General features: G+C 43.6%; 1 protein-coding gene across 1 annotated transcript in view; it reads left to right on the forward strand.

The window, feature by feature from the left end:
* The window catches only part of camta1a (calmodulin binding transcription activator 1a), a gene marked incomplete at both ends in the record, with an annotated part of 323,112 nt that overhangs the window by 162,938 nt on the left and 145,234 nt on the right, over positions 1-14,940 (forward strand). The window contains 1 exon segment of the mRNA XM_083895577.1: positions 12,996-13,131. Coding sequence (XP_083751703.1) covers positions 12,996-13,131 — 136 coding nt within the window.

Genomic DNA, 14,940 nt, shown 5'->3' on the forward strand with positions numbered 1-14,940 from the left:
TTCTAAGACTGTACAACCTATACCCTCTCATCCATTTCTTCTTCTCTTCTTTAAATCAGGCTCCTTGTATTTAATTCTTCGACATTCTTCCGTTGGGAGCAGATTATTCACACTCAGCCAACAAACCGTATTGTGAGAAATAATACAGTTTAAAATGTTGTTACTGTCACAGCATGCATAATGAGCTCAAAGGGCGATATTAGCAGCAGACGGGAACGACCAAGAAAAATCAAAATGTCACAGTTTGTCAAGGTGGGAAAGGGAAACCATATCGGATTGATGTATAATTTCATCATCGTTTTCGGTTTTGCATTCATATCTCCTTTGTTTTGACATTATAACATAAGCTTTTTTGGAGCCAGACTCTGTGCTCGCATACAGCTTCTGAAGTGCTGTGACAAAGACTGTTTCAGTGTTCACGTTCATTGTATGCATTCCTGAACCAAGTGCGATAATAATAAACACAACAGATGTGCTTGCGTTATTGTTTCATGGGCAGTGGTCAGCCCATTAACGTCAGTGTATCTACAGCATCTACAGACACAGCAGGGTCTGCTTTTAATTGTCGACAAGGAAACGGAGCAAGTGATTATGTTTTATTTTTGTTTTTTGTTTTTTCCCATTTTGTCTTTGTTTAACCGGAGTACAGAAGTCTCACTGAATGTTTGACTGCTATTTTCTATTAATGCCTTGCTCCACATTTAGACAGTTGCACACAGTCACAGCTGGAAGGTTCCCAAAACCACCAGAGTCTGATCTTTTGGCCAAGCGAGCAGCTTTAATCTGTTTTGTGAAAAGTTGGATCACAACTGATTGCCCCCGTGCACTGCTCTGCTGCAGCTGCACAAAGGCCAGTCAAAGCTGAGCTTGATGATCAACAAATGAAACGATTATGGAGACTCGCCCACATTTATGAAAATACTTTGGGTAATAGTCAGAAGTAAACAGCATGTGTTATCATTTGATTTAGCTCTTCACACAGGCTTCAACATTTTCATTGACGCACACCACCCAGCTGCTCAGCCTTTTATGCTCTGGCTACCCACTGACTTCTTTATGTTGTTTATGTTGTTGTTTTCTATGGACAGTGGTCATTATCAACAACAGGCTGTTGGTCAGATGTTGAAAAGGCAGCTAAAGATAGAAATCAAACACTTAATGCAGAATCAACTCCTGTTTTTTTTTTGTTGTTGTTGTTGTTTTCATTCTCTCCTTTCTGCTTTCATGAAAACACTCTACACTCGCCTTTGTTGATGCTCTGCAAATGCAACATCCTGACACGGGCTGTATTTACGAAGGCGAATCACAGTGTGTCAGTGTTTGTCTAAAATCCCCGCATCTCACTGAGGGATCGGAGAAGAAAACCCTGTGCTGCACCGTAAATGTCACTCTGGAACCTAATTCAAGCGTTACAGTGGAGGTGGCTTCATCTCGGCTATATTTGACCATAAAAGCTCTGCGATGCAAGTAATGCTCGAAATCTGATTTGATCTACATGGCTACCATCACTTTACCATGGCTGATGTCCGTCCTTTTCACCCTCAATTTCTATCTGTGCCCAAGCAGCCACTGAGCCCTAGGCTGCAATTAATCCCATGATGCCTGGCTGTGGTTGGTATGGTGACCAGACGGGGCACAGAGAGAGCTGTGATTCCCAGGTGAAAGGTGGGATAGACTTTCTGATTTGCTCCACCACACAGATAGAGCTACAGCTCAATTTCAACCTATCACCCTCACTGGTCTGTCCTCATGACTATAATAGGACCACGGCCTCAGTGAAAGGAGAGGAAGAATAGCTTCTTTTATTTCCCTCTGTCTTTCTTACTTCCTTTTCTCACTTCTTTGCCACAACCTCCATCACTGTGCTGACGTTTCTGGTGGCAGAATGGATTCTGAAATGTGCTTTGTAGCTTGGTCAGCTTGTAAAGCCACTCTTCTAAGTCTTAAGTTTTGTCTCACTTTAAAAAAAGACTCAAGTTTTTTTTTTTCCCTGACTATCCCTCTCTCTTTTCAGTTGCTCATACTGCTTGGTGCTTTGTTCTTTCACCTTTTTTTTGTGTGGACAAGGCAGAATTTGTGAATTAATCATAAGTGGTTCAATAGCTGGCCTTAGCTGTGCTTCGTCACTGGGAGATCGATAGGGGGAGGTCAGTGGCTTTGTGGTGGCACTGACTGCTCTGGAGTAGAAACAAGGTGGGACCGGTGCAGGTGATCCATAAGCCCGGTCTGCCATGAGTCATGATGGAGCGGAGAGCTTGCATGTCCTTGCCCCACCCTGTCGCTGTCCTAGTGTCTAGAGAACATCTGCTGTCACTATAGGTGGACTTCAAGGTCCTGTCATCGTCCTCTAATCATATATACGATGGCAGAGGCTCCTCCAAGATTATATTCCACTGTGCCCGAGTGCTTATGTGACCACCTGACACCATTAATATGTTATTATCTTGTTTATTAAGTTAGGTTAAGCTCAGTGGCGCTCACAGAAGTTAAAGGACTCCTATTATACCATATTTCTTCAAGTTAACCTAGTTCCCTGGTGTCCTAATGAACATGTCTGTGACATGCTTTGGTCAAAATATCATAAGGATGAAGCACCACAGCAGTTCAATCACCCTGTCAAAATAGCCCTGTTCAGGATGCTCCGTTTAGTAGTATCTCTTAAAAAAAAAAGTAAAACAAAACTTAAGGGACAGGAAATGACATCAGCCACAGAGGCTACTGGGAGCTAACAGCAGTTAGCATTTGGAAAAGTGATCATTTGCAGGCTCTAGCAGGCACATTGCCGTCATATATAACATGTATCCACTGGACAGATAAATCCTCTGAGGCTGGAAGTTTGTGTAGAACTCTGTGCTGCACTGTGGAGCCAAGAATAGAACTTTTCGCGGACTTCCGCTTTTCGGATACCGTTGCCCTCGCCAGCACTCGCGCATGTTTTGCTGAAAAAGCGGAACTCCGCGAGACAACAATTCCAGGAATTTAGCGCATTGTGACGTCCCAGTGAGTGCGGAAGTCAACATCGCGTGTTTTATCTCCTGTACTTAGACTGAGTCATCTTTTTTCACACTTTGGCGACTGGTAGGGCCTCCAGAGTCCCAAATATAAGGATTTAAAGTTGATTTTGCATAATATGGGAGCTTTAAAATTATAGTGTGTAACTTTTTTGTAATTACGAACACCATGTCCATTACATACTAACCATTGTCAAAGTAGTTCAACACCACGCTGATGACACCTATCACCTCCACCTTTGTGTTTCTCAGTGTTTAGGTGTCCATCCCACGCTGCACACAGGAAGTGATTTAAGGCAGATACCGCTTGTTCAGCATTTTGATGGGATAAATTATTATGTCCCCGCCGTTGCTGTATACACACAAATGCTCCCTCCGTCAGGTCTGATAGTATTACTTGACATTGGACACAGCATACAAATAATGTTGGGCAGATAACATTAACATCAACAGTAAAAGTCACCAATATATGCATGTGTTATATTAGTAATAACGCATCATACAGAATCATACACAGCAGGGACCACAAACAAAACACCTGCTATTATAAGACTCAGGAAACAGGATGTAAATGCAAAGTACGCAGTTGACAGACAGCTGCGTAATTATTATTATTATTATTTTAAAGTACATCAAATATACTCCAGAGAAACATGTTGTGAAAGTCAAACAGCGTTTTAATCAAACCTACGCACTTACATGATCAATCAAAAACATAGATGAGACGAGTAAAATGGTATTCACTGCGCGTTTTCCAATACATCACACTCCTGTAGATCAAACCGTGTGTGATTGAATATTCACTGTATTCAGTCCAGGTTGACTCAGTCTTTTGTCACGATATTCCTCAGATAATGTTTTCAAGTGACGTAGACAGCTGAAGGAGCGCTCGGCACTGGCAGCGGATCCAGACGACTTCATGACAGTGCAGAAGTCTGCAGACGTTCTCAGCGCCGAGCAGATGTCACTGATGGAGGGTGTATGCATATTGTGCTGCCTCGATAGTTAAAGCTCCACTCGTGCAGCTTCAACACTCGCCGTACTCCTCCCGCGTTAAACCGCCTGTCAACACTAGAGCAATCTATTGTGGAAAAGAAAAAAACGTTGCGGAGCTTGGAGGCAGTCAAACCTCTGTCATGCACCGTTTCCTTTTGGCTTGATAACCGTAACAATGCTTTGATTAAATCAAACGTCACAATTAAGCGTCGGGAATAATATTGTTTCCCCCGTGACAATGAAAAAGGTTAGCGGCCTTAGAATTGTTTGCATCAGGTTACCAGAGCGAAGCTCATGATTGAATGGAAAGAAGAAAATAAAAAGACGACGTGAAAAGCACGTAAAACATGAAAAGAAGTGTGCATGGTGTCGGTGTAGAATTGAAACACAAGTATTGATGAATAATAATTATTAGGTTCATATAAAGACTGTATAAACAAGTGCAGTACAAACAGCAGTTTATAATAACTGATCCTGTCTTTATTTTTCATTTTTTCTCTTTCTCAGCTTTTTAAGTGGTGGTAACACGGGCCCATGTTACTTGTTGAACATCACATTAATGGGACTTAAAGGGAAAATAAACATCCCCCCTTCTCTGCTCTTGAAAGTACACGACCACATCATTAACTTGGTGGCTGAATTCTCCCGCTTCTTACAGCAGGAGGCAAATTCACAGTCGCTAATAATGAAAACATGACCCTTCCTCGCTGCAATCCAGTTTGACTTAGATTTAATTGCATTAGTATTTCCTTGCCATAGGAGAACGTAAGCTGCTAAAACAGCAGTTCTGCCCCCATGACATAAAATAAAGCTGCGATGTAATTCCCTGCTGCCCATGCATTATTGAAAGTACAAAAAGCATCTTCTTTACAAAGTGTCATAACAAGGCAGTGCTACAGGACTTAAGTCTACACACGGAGGATGCACACAGCGTGTAGTTGTCAGCGGGATGCGGGCAACGGAGACGCTCTATTCTTATAGCACCTTTATTTACAACGCACTTAGACACACTGTGAATGATTTGTGAAGATTAGCGGAGAGAGGATGCGAGGTATGAATCATCGTCTCTCTCTCTCTCTCTACTTCTTCTTTACAAGTAAACATATGCAGACTGACTTAAGGCTGGAAATAGCATTCGCCACAAATATGACGCGGAGGTCTTTTTGAGCTATCAGTTGAAAGTCGTCAACATTTCCAACACAGTTAAACACATTACATGCATCCTAATACACACACGCAGTGACAGAGTGCATTTCAAATGAACAAGAAATGTCCCGACAGCCACAGATTTGCAAGCGGTGGAAATTGGAATTCCGTGTCACCTAAGCTGTACATCAAAGCCGAACATTAGCCCTAAATACGACGCGTGAACGCGTTGACACTGGGAGTAGAGCTGTACAACCAGTGTATTACTCGACTATTTGTAAACAACGTCCCCGACCTCATCCACTGGCCGGGGCTGAGACCTTTAAGGCTGAGCAGTAATGGCTGCCTCCCTGAAATGTGCATGAAACCGGCTTAGTGCTATCAGCGCAGCATCACCGCCACTCACCAGCCTCCCTCTCATTCTGCCAGGCTGCTGCAGACCAGATAAGAGCAACACCGCCCTCCTCCCCTGCTGCTTCCATCCGCCTTATGTTGTACCCCAACAATCCACCCACCCTCCCACACCAATTCACCCTTATCCTCTTTACAAGGTCTTATAGGGACAGAGACACTGATGTGTAGCTACAACCGTAATTTATATTCTTTGTAAATTGTCTGTGATTTTTTCATTGAGATAAGTGCGGGGGGGAACATCTGTTTTGTGCTGGAAGGCAGTGGGCCAGGGCCTGAGTTCTGTGGCAATCACCAGCAGTATAGATAGAGAGGAAGAGGGGGAGGAACACGATCTGTCTCCCTATCCTGAATTACAACTCCAGGGGCCCGGCTACACTCTCATCATTACTGTTGTATTTAGTTGAACACATTGGCTAAATAAACATTGTGCTCCATCTGCACAGCCTTGGAGATCGGTTCATGATGCAATGTTCGGCATGCTTAATACAATGATTCACTGCACTCTAATTCATGGCGGTTGCTGTGCCTTTTTTTTTTCTTTCTTTATTTTTATTTCATACTTGTTATGTCATTGTTACGGGAAAAAAATTGAGGATTAACCCTAACCCTACACTCTTAGAAATAATAGTGCTCAGTAGAACCACGTAAGGTTCTTAGGCTTGTCATCGTAGGAGAACACTTTTTGGCTCCAGGTAGAAAAAGGTTCCACCTGAAAACCTTTTGGAGGGTTCCACCAAGAACCCTTTTGGAGGATTCCACCAAGAACCCTTTTAAAACCCTTTCTTCAAGAAAGGGCTTTTAAATGGTTCTCTGGATCAATAGGGTTCTTACTGGAACCATGAGTGTTACCAAGAACCCTTTTAAAAACCCGTTCTTCAGGAAAGGGCTTTTAAATGGTTCTCTGGCTCAATAGGGTTCTTACTGGAACCATGAGTGTTACCAAGAACCCGTGAAAAACCCTTTCTTCAGGAAAGGGCTGGAACCATAATGGGTTCTCTGGATCACTAGGGTTCTTACTGGAACCATGAGTGTTACCAAGAACCCTTTTAAAACCCTTTCTTCAGGAAAGGGCTTTTAAATGGTTCTTTGGATCAATAGGGTTCTTACTGGAACCATGAGTGTTACCAAGAACCCTTTTAAAACCCTTTCTTCAGGAAAGGGCTTTTAAATGGTTCTCTGGATCACTAGGGTTCTTACTGGAACCATGAGTGTTACCAAGAACCCTTTTAAAACCCTTTCTTCAGAAAAAGGCTTTTAAATGGTTCTCTGGATCAATAGGGTTCCTACTGGAACCATGAGTGTTACCAAGAACTCTTGAAAAACCCTTTCTTCAGGAAAGGGCTTTCCAGAAGCAAATGGTTAGGGCTAACCTCAGCCCTTGCAGAAAGACCCTTTTGGAATCCTTATTTCTAAGAGTACATACATGCCGTACTAAGTAGGTTATGTAAAAGGCTTTTTATTTCATCATTATTGAAACAGAATACCGGTTATAGTGTTGGAACGTGGTTGGTTATGGCTAGGCAGTAAATACATCACCACCAAATGTGTTTTTAACAGCTTGGTAGTTTAAAAACAACTCTGTCGGACTCATACTGGTATCAGGGGATACTCAAGGTTGTGATATTGGTATCAGACAAGAAAAAGTTTGACCACGACGTAACTTACTACTCTGAAGGCTTTTCCGCCGTCAGAGTAGTAAGTTACGTCGTGGTCAAACTTTTTACTTTTTCAAACAAAAGGGGGGTCAAAGAACAATTCTCAGGATATTTGGTAGAATAAAAATAAACAATAAGCAATATAACATTATGGATGCCACCTACTGTAAAACACCAAGCATGATGAAAAATATAAATATAAATATAAATGTTAAAGAGGAAGAGAGATGATGCAACGTGGATTTAAAAAATGTTGCATAACTTGTTCTGGCTGACTCACCCAGAATTCTCCTTACTCGCATAATTAGCAAATATAGTTGAGCATTCTCAGCGGAGGGCTGTGCCCACTCAGGACCGGAGTACAAAGGAGTGCGGGCATCACAGTGACCGACCGCCGCGGCCTCATTGACAGTCAAAGAGGAACGCGACCCGCGGCGTCTCGACATACGCAACATTAGCGGGAGAGTCTGAGGGGTTCAGAGCAGTGCAGGTGATGAATCTCAATCCCGAGGCCGTGGCAGATTTACATTTAAAGTAGTTTTAGCGAACGCCCCACTTCCTGATGCATTCTTTGGCAGGGTTGAAAGGAGCAGCTTATCTACGAGTCATCAATTCCACGTGATGCGTCACGAGATATGTCGCTCCCGACGCGCGGCTAACACCTTTCCAGCTCGCGCGTCGGGCTCAAAGACGCGGTGCCGTCGGAGAGCGCGGTGTTGCTTGAAGTATAATTACATTACACATACTGTAGAAACACCTCTGCTCTGTGTTGACAGCTGTAGGTATATACTGTACGTGTGTGTGTGTGTGTGTGTGTGTGTGTTACCACACATGTTGTCACATGTGACCCATGTTTTACCTATGATTGACTGGACCGCTAATGACCGGCATCAGCGCCTTATTGATGTTATGTCAGTGTTCTTGCAATAAATGTTATCCCTAGATGGAACAACATGGTTACTGTGTGTGTGTGTGTGTGTTTGTGATGCTTTTGTGTGAGAGCCCATGGGCAAATTTGTGCCTCATATTTATACTTAATAGGGTCAGTGTGTGTGTGTGTGAGTAGTTGGTGTGAGTGTGGTTGTTGACACAGTGGGGTAAAGGCTGTGATGGCTGAAGGCTCTGATGGGTAATTGAGAACAGCAGGTGTTGCCTCCCTCCTGAGCCACCTCAGGCCCCAACCACCTTACCATGCGATCTTCAAAGACTCCTCTCCTTGTCTCCTCCTCTCCTCTCCTCCTCTCCTCTCCATCTCCATCTCCCGGGGAGAAAAACAGCTTGTGTGGTGTTAATCAAACCTGGGGCATCATGGGGAATAGGAACTGAGGAGGGACAAGAGCTATTACCTCCGCACATGGTTCAACAAAGACCTGAAATACTGTATTGCACTCTCTGCAGCCGCATTGATAAGGGAACATCGCAGCAACACATATCCTTCACATTAATAGCCCGAATGAAAGTATGCTTGTCTTGCGCTCGAGTACGCTCCATACAGTTAAATTATTTTAAGTAAGGTAATACAAAGAGACGTATTGAGTTATAGATTTTCTTTTTTGTTGTTCTAATAGGAGCCAGATAAATATGTCCCACATTTCCATCACCACGTATCCTGCAAACATTTCAGGAGGAATTGTCCTCACTGATCTGTGCTGGAACAGGAGGAATCTCTTAAGACCCGCTCGGCTTTGTTTCTCACGGTCATGTCAGTGTTAGCCTTTTTTTTTACCTCCCCTCTCCTCTCTTAATCGTTGCTCATGGGCCTTTAGTCAGGGAAACTGTGCCTGCTCTGTGGGGCAGGGCTTTTCCTTGCCTTGGCTGTGTTAGCCATGCTGAACACGTCACCACGACTCGTAAACCCTTCCACACCCTCCCTTGGCTTTTTTTTTTTCTTCAAATGAACAAATCTGATTGAGCGAATGCCATTACCTGGGTAAATGAATGATTCCTAAAGGACTGGACAAGGCCTAACACCACCCTGAGGGTAAAGCTTATTATCGCTGCGAACGCCAAAGAGGAGAGAGGCGGCTGTGAAGCATGTGCGCACTTTGTCAGAAGCCTGTATTTCCATATTAATATGGCACATTTAGGTATTTGAGACAGAGGCCCCCCCCCCCCGTCACGCTTCTTTGATAACAGAGCAGTTAGCTTTTCCCTTCGTGTATAAATATGTATATTTCTGATAAGATTAATTGAAATGCCTAAGTATACAGTAGAAGGGGATGAGTGGGAGGAAGAGAGAGGGAACGCAGGAGAAGAAGAGACACATTGTGTTACCTTAGCATGCATTTTAGACTGAGTCTCTGCCTCAGAGCCTGGGCTTTTTTCCTCTGGGTCCAAAGTGCCTTGAATTGAAAATAGCATCCACCTAACAGTCACTCAAAAATAGCTGAGCGAATAAGTTTTTGCGCCAAGCAGATAAATACGGCGTGGAGCCTCTGACACCGAAGCCTCACCCCAATTTCCAGTGCTCTGGAGGAGATCAGATAGCCCTGTGTCATTTGATTTTCTGCCTTATCTCATCCGCGCCCATCTTTTTGTCTCCCGCAGGGCCACAGTTTAAGAAGCACACACTCCTTGTATCTTTTTGAAGGACAAAAACCCCAGAATGATACAGAAATAATAGGATTGCATTCTTGAGCAGGGCCATTTCAGTGTTTGATTGATGCATTGTGCTGATTTAGGCATGTCAAATGAGTGTCCTTCAAATGACATTCCCCTTTTGCAGATCTGCATAAGCGCACAGAGAGAATCCAGCAAACTGCAAAGTTCTTAGTTCCTGAACGCCGTTTATGATCACAGCGCCGCGTTGGACGACATTCCAGATGTTGTAAAGTAGAACACAATTTATGTTTACTCCATACAGCGATTGAGCAGTTCCACCAATAAAAAAAATATGTGTTTAATAGTTGTTTTTGGCAACGTTATGCTCGGTGCAAAACAACAGAAAGGGGAAGAGAGAGGGGAGGTCTCGGCGAGTGGAGGTGAGGCGTCCTGAGACAGATGAAACAAGAGGCAGAGAGAAAGCTGGAGACGAGCCGGAGCGAAGGAGGAGACGGAGACGTTCCCTGGTGCACGGCTCGAGTTGACTGACGGCAAGAAAAAAAAAAAAAAAAAAAAGAGAGAGAGAGGGCTGCAGAGAGTGGAAGGGAGGAGGAGAGGGACGAAGGGAGATCAGCAAAGACTGAGCACATCAGTGTCTGAGTGGCGTCTCCCATTAGAAGGTGCTGTCAAGGGCCACAGAGGGGGGAACTGCAGGGACCCCTCTCTCCCTCCTCCCTCCCCACTGGCCCCTGAGATCCGGCAGAGAAAATGATTGATGAGTGATACCAAGATAAACACGGACCCGGGGCCCCAAAGGCAGTTCAGCAAAATGATGCATGAAGCATTATAAATAAACCTTATGGGGAAAAAAAAAACCAAAAAAACCCTAACAATAAACAACAAAACAATGCCTTAAGAAGCATCGGGTGTTTTTTGGATATTATTACAGCGAGACACAAATCAGTCCAGATTGTGTTCTTTCTGTCTCTGACGCAAGCTTTTCCAGCCATTACTTTTTCCGGCGTTTTCTGTTTTTGTGTGTATGTAAGTGAGCACTGAGTACAAGGCTAACAAGGCTCACCGGCTGACTGGATGGTTAAGCCGCCCGCCGCCCTGAACAGTTACACTGCCTTCTCAACAGCTTGGGCAGGTGGCTTTTCCATTCATTCACTCTGAGGCAACAAAATACCAAGGCAAACCTGTTCTCATTTGGGAGAGCTCCAAATCATAGCAGCTGTGTGTGTGTGTGTGTGTGTGTGTGTGTGTGTGTGTGTGTGTGTGTGTGTGTGTGTTCTTGTACTTGCAGCATACTGAGGACCAGTGAGGGTTTTTAACCAACAAAGTGAGGTCATTTTTACGGAGTGAGGACATTTTGGCCAGTCCTCACTTTGTTTTCATTGAAATCACTTCCCTAGGTTGCTATAACATGCTATACTCAATTTGTCCAATTTTTTTTTTCAAATTTTGGACGACATAGTATAGTATGACGTGTTGTCAAATTTTGGACCAAAATGTTTTGTTTGTCAAATTTTGGACCAAAATGTTTTTGGTCAAATTTTGGACCAAAATGTTTTTGGTCAAATTTTGGACCAAAATGTCTTTGGTCAAATTTTGGACCAACATTTTTTTTGTCAAATTTTGGACCAATTTTTTTTTTGTCACATTTTGGGCCAACATTTTTTGGGTCAAATTTTTGACCAACATTTTTTTTGTCAAATTTTGGACCAAATTTTTTTTTGTCAAATTTTGGACCCAAATTTTTTTTGTCAAATTTTGGACCCAAATTTTTTTTGTCAAATTTTGGACCCAAAATTTTTTTGTCAAATTTTGGACCCAAATTTTTTTTGTCAAATTTTGGACCCAAATTTTTTTTGTCAAATTTTGGACCCAAATTTTTTTTGTCAAATTTTGGACCAAACACTTTTGGTCAAATTTTGGACCAAAATCTTTTTTTTTTTAAATTTTGGTTGACATGTTTTTGTAAAATTTTGGACCAAAAAATAATAATAATAAAAAAAAAAAAAAATTTCCAGCCCTTTTTGCTCTGGGGCTCCACCTGCAGACATGTTATGGTACTGCAACCAGTAGTTCTTTATAGATGTAATTCATGAAGTAGATATTTGTAATTGTGTTGATTCATAAAGTGGAAATGCTGGTCCTCACTTTGTCAGCAACACAGTCCTCAGTATGCAGCAAGTACAAGAATGTGTGTGTGTGTGTGTGTGTGTGTGTGTGTGTGTGTGTGTGTGTGTGTGTGTGTGTGTGCACGCGCACGCGTTTGTGCTCTGTATTGCTTGTGTTGCAGAGATAGTTGGCACATTCACAATACTTTTTTTTTTTGTGTCATCTTTATATGGAAAACAGCAAAGCCCTATTATGTAAACCATTAAAATGTAAGGTGGAGAAGAATGTGAGCAATCACAACCGTATTTGCATGTGTGTGTGTGTGTGTGTGTTTCAGCGTGGCGTTGTATGTATGTATGACACACAGCGATATCACAATTCAAAGTGACAAACATAAAGCTTGTTCGACCGCTCGCTAATTGTGCAGCGCGTCTTGAATGTTTTATGCCGCGCTTTCTGTTAATGTTTAACTCTGAGCGCCAAATGCCTCTGTTACAAATCGAAGTGGAAAGGCAGATTATCATCAAATAGTTACATTATATCATTATGAGCCTACAGGCTGTGATCTGGTGGAGGGAGAATGAATTATGAATGGAGTGTGAAGGAGGATCTTCTCTTTCCCTCTAGGGACTTTCAACACTACTCATTTAAGCTGAATGAATGAGAGACAAGGAAAGAGGAGCACCCCACCAACCCCCATCCCCCTCATCCCCCCCACACACCATACCCTGCTTGCCTTACACACTGGCCTTCATGTAATGTAATTTACTCCGTCAGGAGGAGTGTCACTTTAGCTGCTTGCAGCACACGCACACTTCTCATTGGGCAAAATGTGTGCTGAAGGGCGCTTTGTTCATTGTCAAACTGTGCAAACCAGTGCTGAAAAACACAATAAAGAAGCCTTGTCATCTCTGTCACTTGTGCATTTTCTGCCTGGTGCAGACTTGTGTTGGGCCTTTTTTTTTTTTTTTTTTCAACATCTCTTAAAATGAGTCCCCGAGCTGTGCTGTAGTTTTGCCTAAAAATTCTTGTCATCTGTCTGATGTTTATTCTCTCTCTCTCCGTCTCTCTTTTCGTCTCTCTGTCCCGTCTCTCTCTCTGGATCCAGGCCGCAGAATGGGTCGATGATATTGTACAACAGGAAGAAAGTGAAATACAGGAAGGATGGCTACTGCTGGAAGAAGAGGAAAGACGGGAAGACCACACGGGAGGATCACATGAAGTTGAAAGTGCAGGGAGTTGAGGTGAGTGGGCTGACAAGAGTTTTGGATTTACGGGGAGAGCGAACGGGGGGAAAGAGAGGCGGTGGGTGTGGGTGTGGGTGTGGGGGGGTTGTGGGAGCTACAGCCAACCTTCACTCTGACACAGACAAACATGGGTTTACAGTGAGCTCTCCCCTGGCTGTAATGGAGACAGTCACATGCTGCAGTCGTCCCGCGTCTCCAAGGAGCCTCGCCTGAGAGAAACAATGCGGCACAACAATAGTTTTCCCTGGGAAGCCAGTGGAGTGGAACCGATTGTTTGTACCTTATTAAGGCTCTGGATGTTGCCTTTGCTCCAGAGAGCCTACATTAATCTTGCTGGCTCAAAGCAGTACTGTGGAGCTAGCGCTCCCTCACCTCTCCCCAAGTCGCTCCCCATACCAGCTTCTGCCATAAAAGGCCCAGTTCTATCTGTCCGTGGCTCAGCCAGGCTCAGTCTGAGGTGGTAGCACCTTGGCTGATTTATCAGAAGCCCCACATATGAGAATAGGCAAGCCTCACCCCCCCCCCCCCCCCCCCCGACTCCTTCACTTCCTATTCTTTGAAAAGGTGCCGAAGTTTTTGGGTTCTGCTCTATTTCATATGTTCAGCCACACGCATTGATTCCAGGAGCACAGGAACTGAGATAGGGAAGAGGAAGAGATGTGAGAGTGAGAGATATTTGTCTCCCATTTTGTGTGCACACACACACACACACACACACACACACACACACACACACACACACACACACACACACACACACACACATTCATACACAGTATGTGCACGTATCCAAACACACACACCTCGGGGAGTGGTGCTGTAAGTCTGTGTCACACAGCGTGACAAAGACAAAGCTCAGGCATTCTCCCAACAGGAGCTCAGCTTTCTGTTTGTACTCCTCCAGATATTTGTCACTCCGAGAAAATGGCCTCCTCCTTCGCTTTGCCAGCTCAGTGTCATCTCTGGTCCTGCAGTGGTCTGATAACCTGTTGGGAATACGCACATCCACACCCTTTTGGACTGTAACATGTTTTCCGACAGGCCCCGGCTTCACAGAATGTTTACTCAGCCAACTTGCACTAATAGTGTTATATTAACATGTAAATACAGATTATTCACAGTAACGTTTAGACTCTGAATACATGCATCTGTTCACAACCAGGGATCAGGCAGGGATTCTGTGTTTCTGCGGGTTTCTTTTTATGAAACTGACTTTATCAAAATTGTTTACCAGTGAAAAACAGATTGAGTCAATCAAATGTACAACTTGCCGATTACATTGTCTCTCAGATTTGACCTGTATTTGAAATCTGCATTTACTGACGTGAGCTCTCGTGTTCCATTGCACCAGTTGAAAGACAGTTAATTGTATTCATGTGTGTTCGTGTCAATCGCCGCGTCTTATTTTTCAAGGATGTGCGCAAGGAAGTCGCAGGGAGAACGTCTGATCCTGTCCGCTTCGATTTGCAGACGCAAACGCACATAATCTGATTCCTATCTGAGTTATTACCGCCTTATGAATGAGGCCTGAAACTGAGAATCTGACAATATCGGGATCCACGTGCCTTTCTCGTGCTTCCACCTTGATGCTTTCGTATCTGATTTGTGCCACCGGGGGAGGTAACAATCAGAATCGGGTCATTTGCACCATGCAGTGTAAATGCACCCTATATGTTATCGTGGTGAGTTTACCTTTGTTATTTTAGGGTGTCAAACCAGTATTTATAGGATACTGTGGCACATATCGGCTAAAGAAAAAGCCGTGTGGTAGGAATTTTAGCTGCCTCATCGACAGTAACAGCTGGA

The sequence above is a fragment of the Microchirus variegatus genome (genome assembly GCF_963457635.1).
Source record: "Microchirus variegatus genome assembly, chromosome: 9".
Taxonomy (NCBI): Eukaryota; Metazoa; Chordata; class Actinopteri; order Pleuronectiformes; family Soleidae; genus Microchirus; species Microchirus variegatus.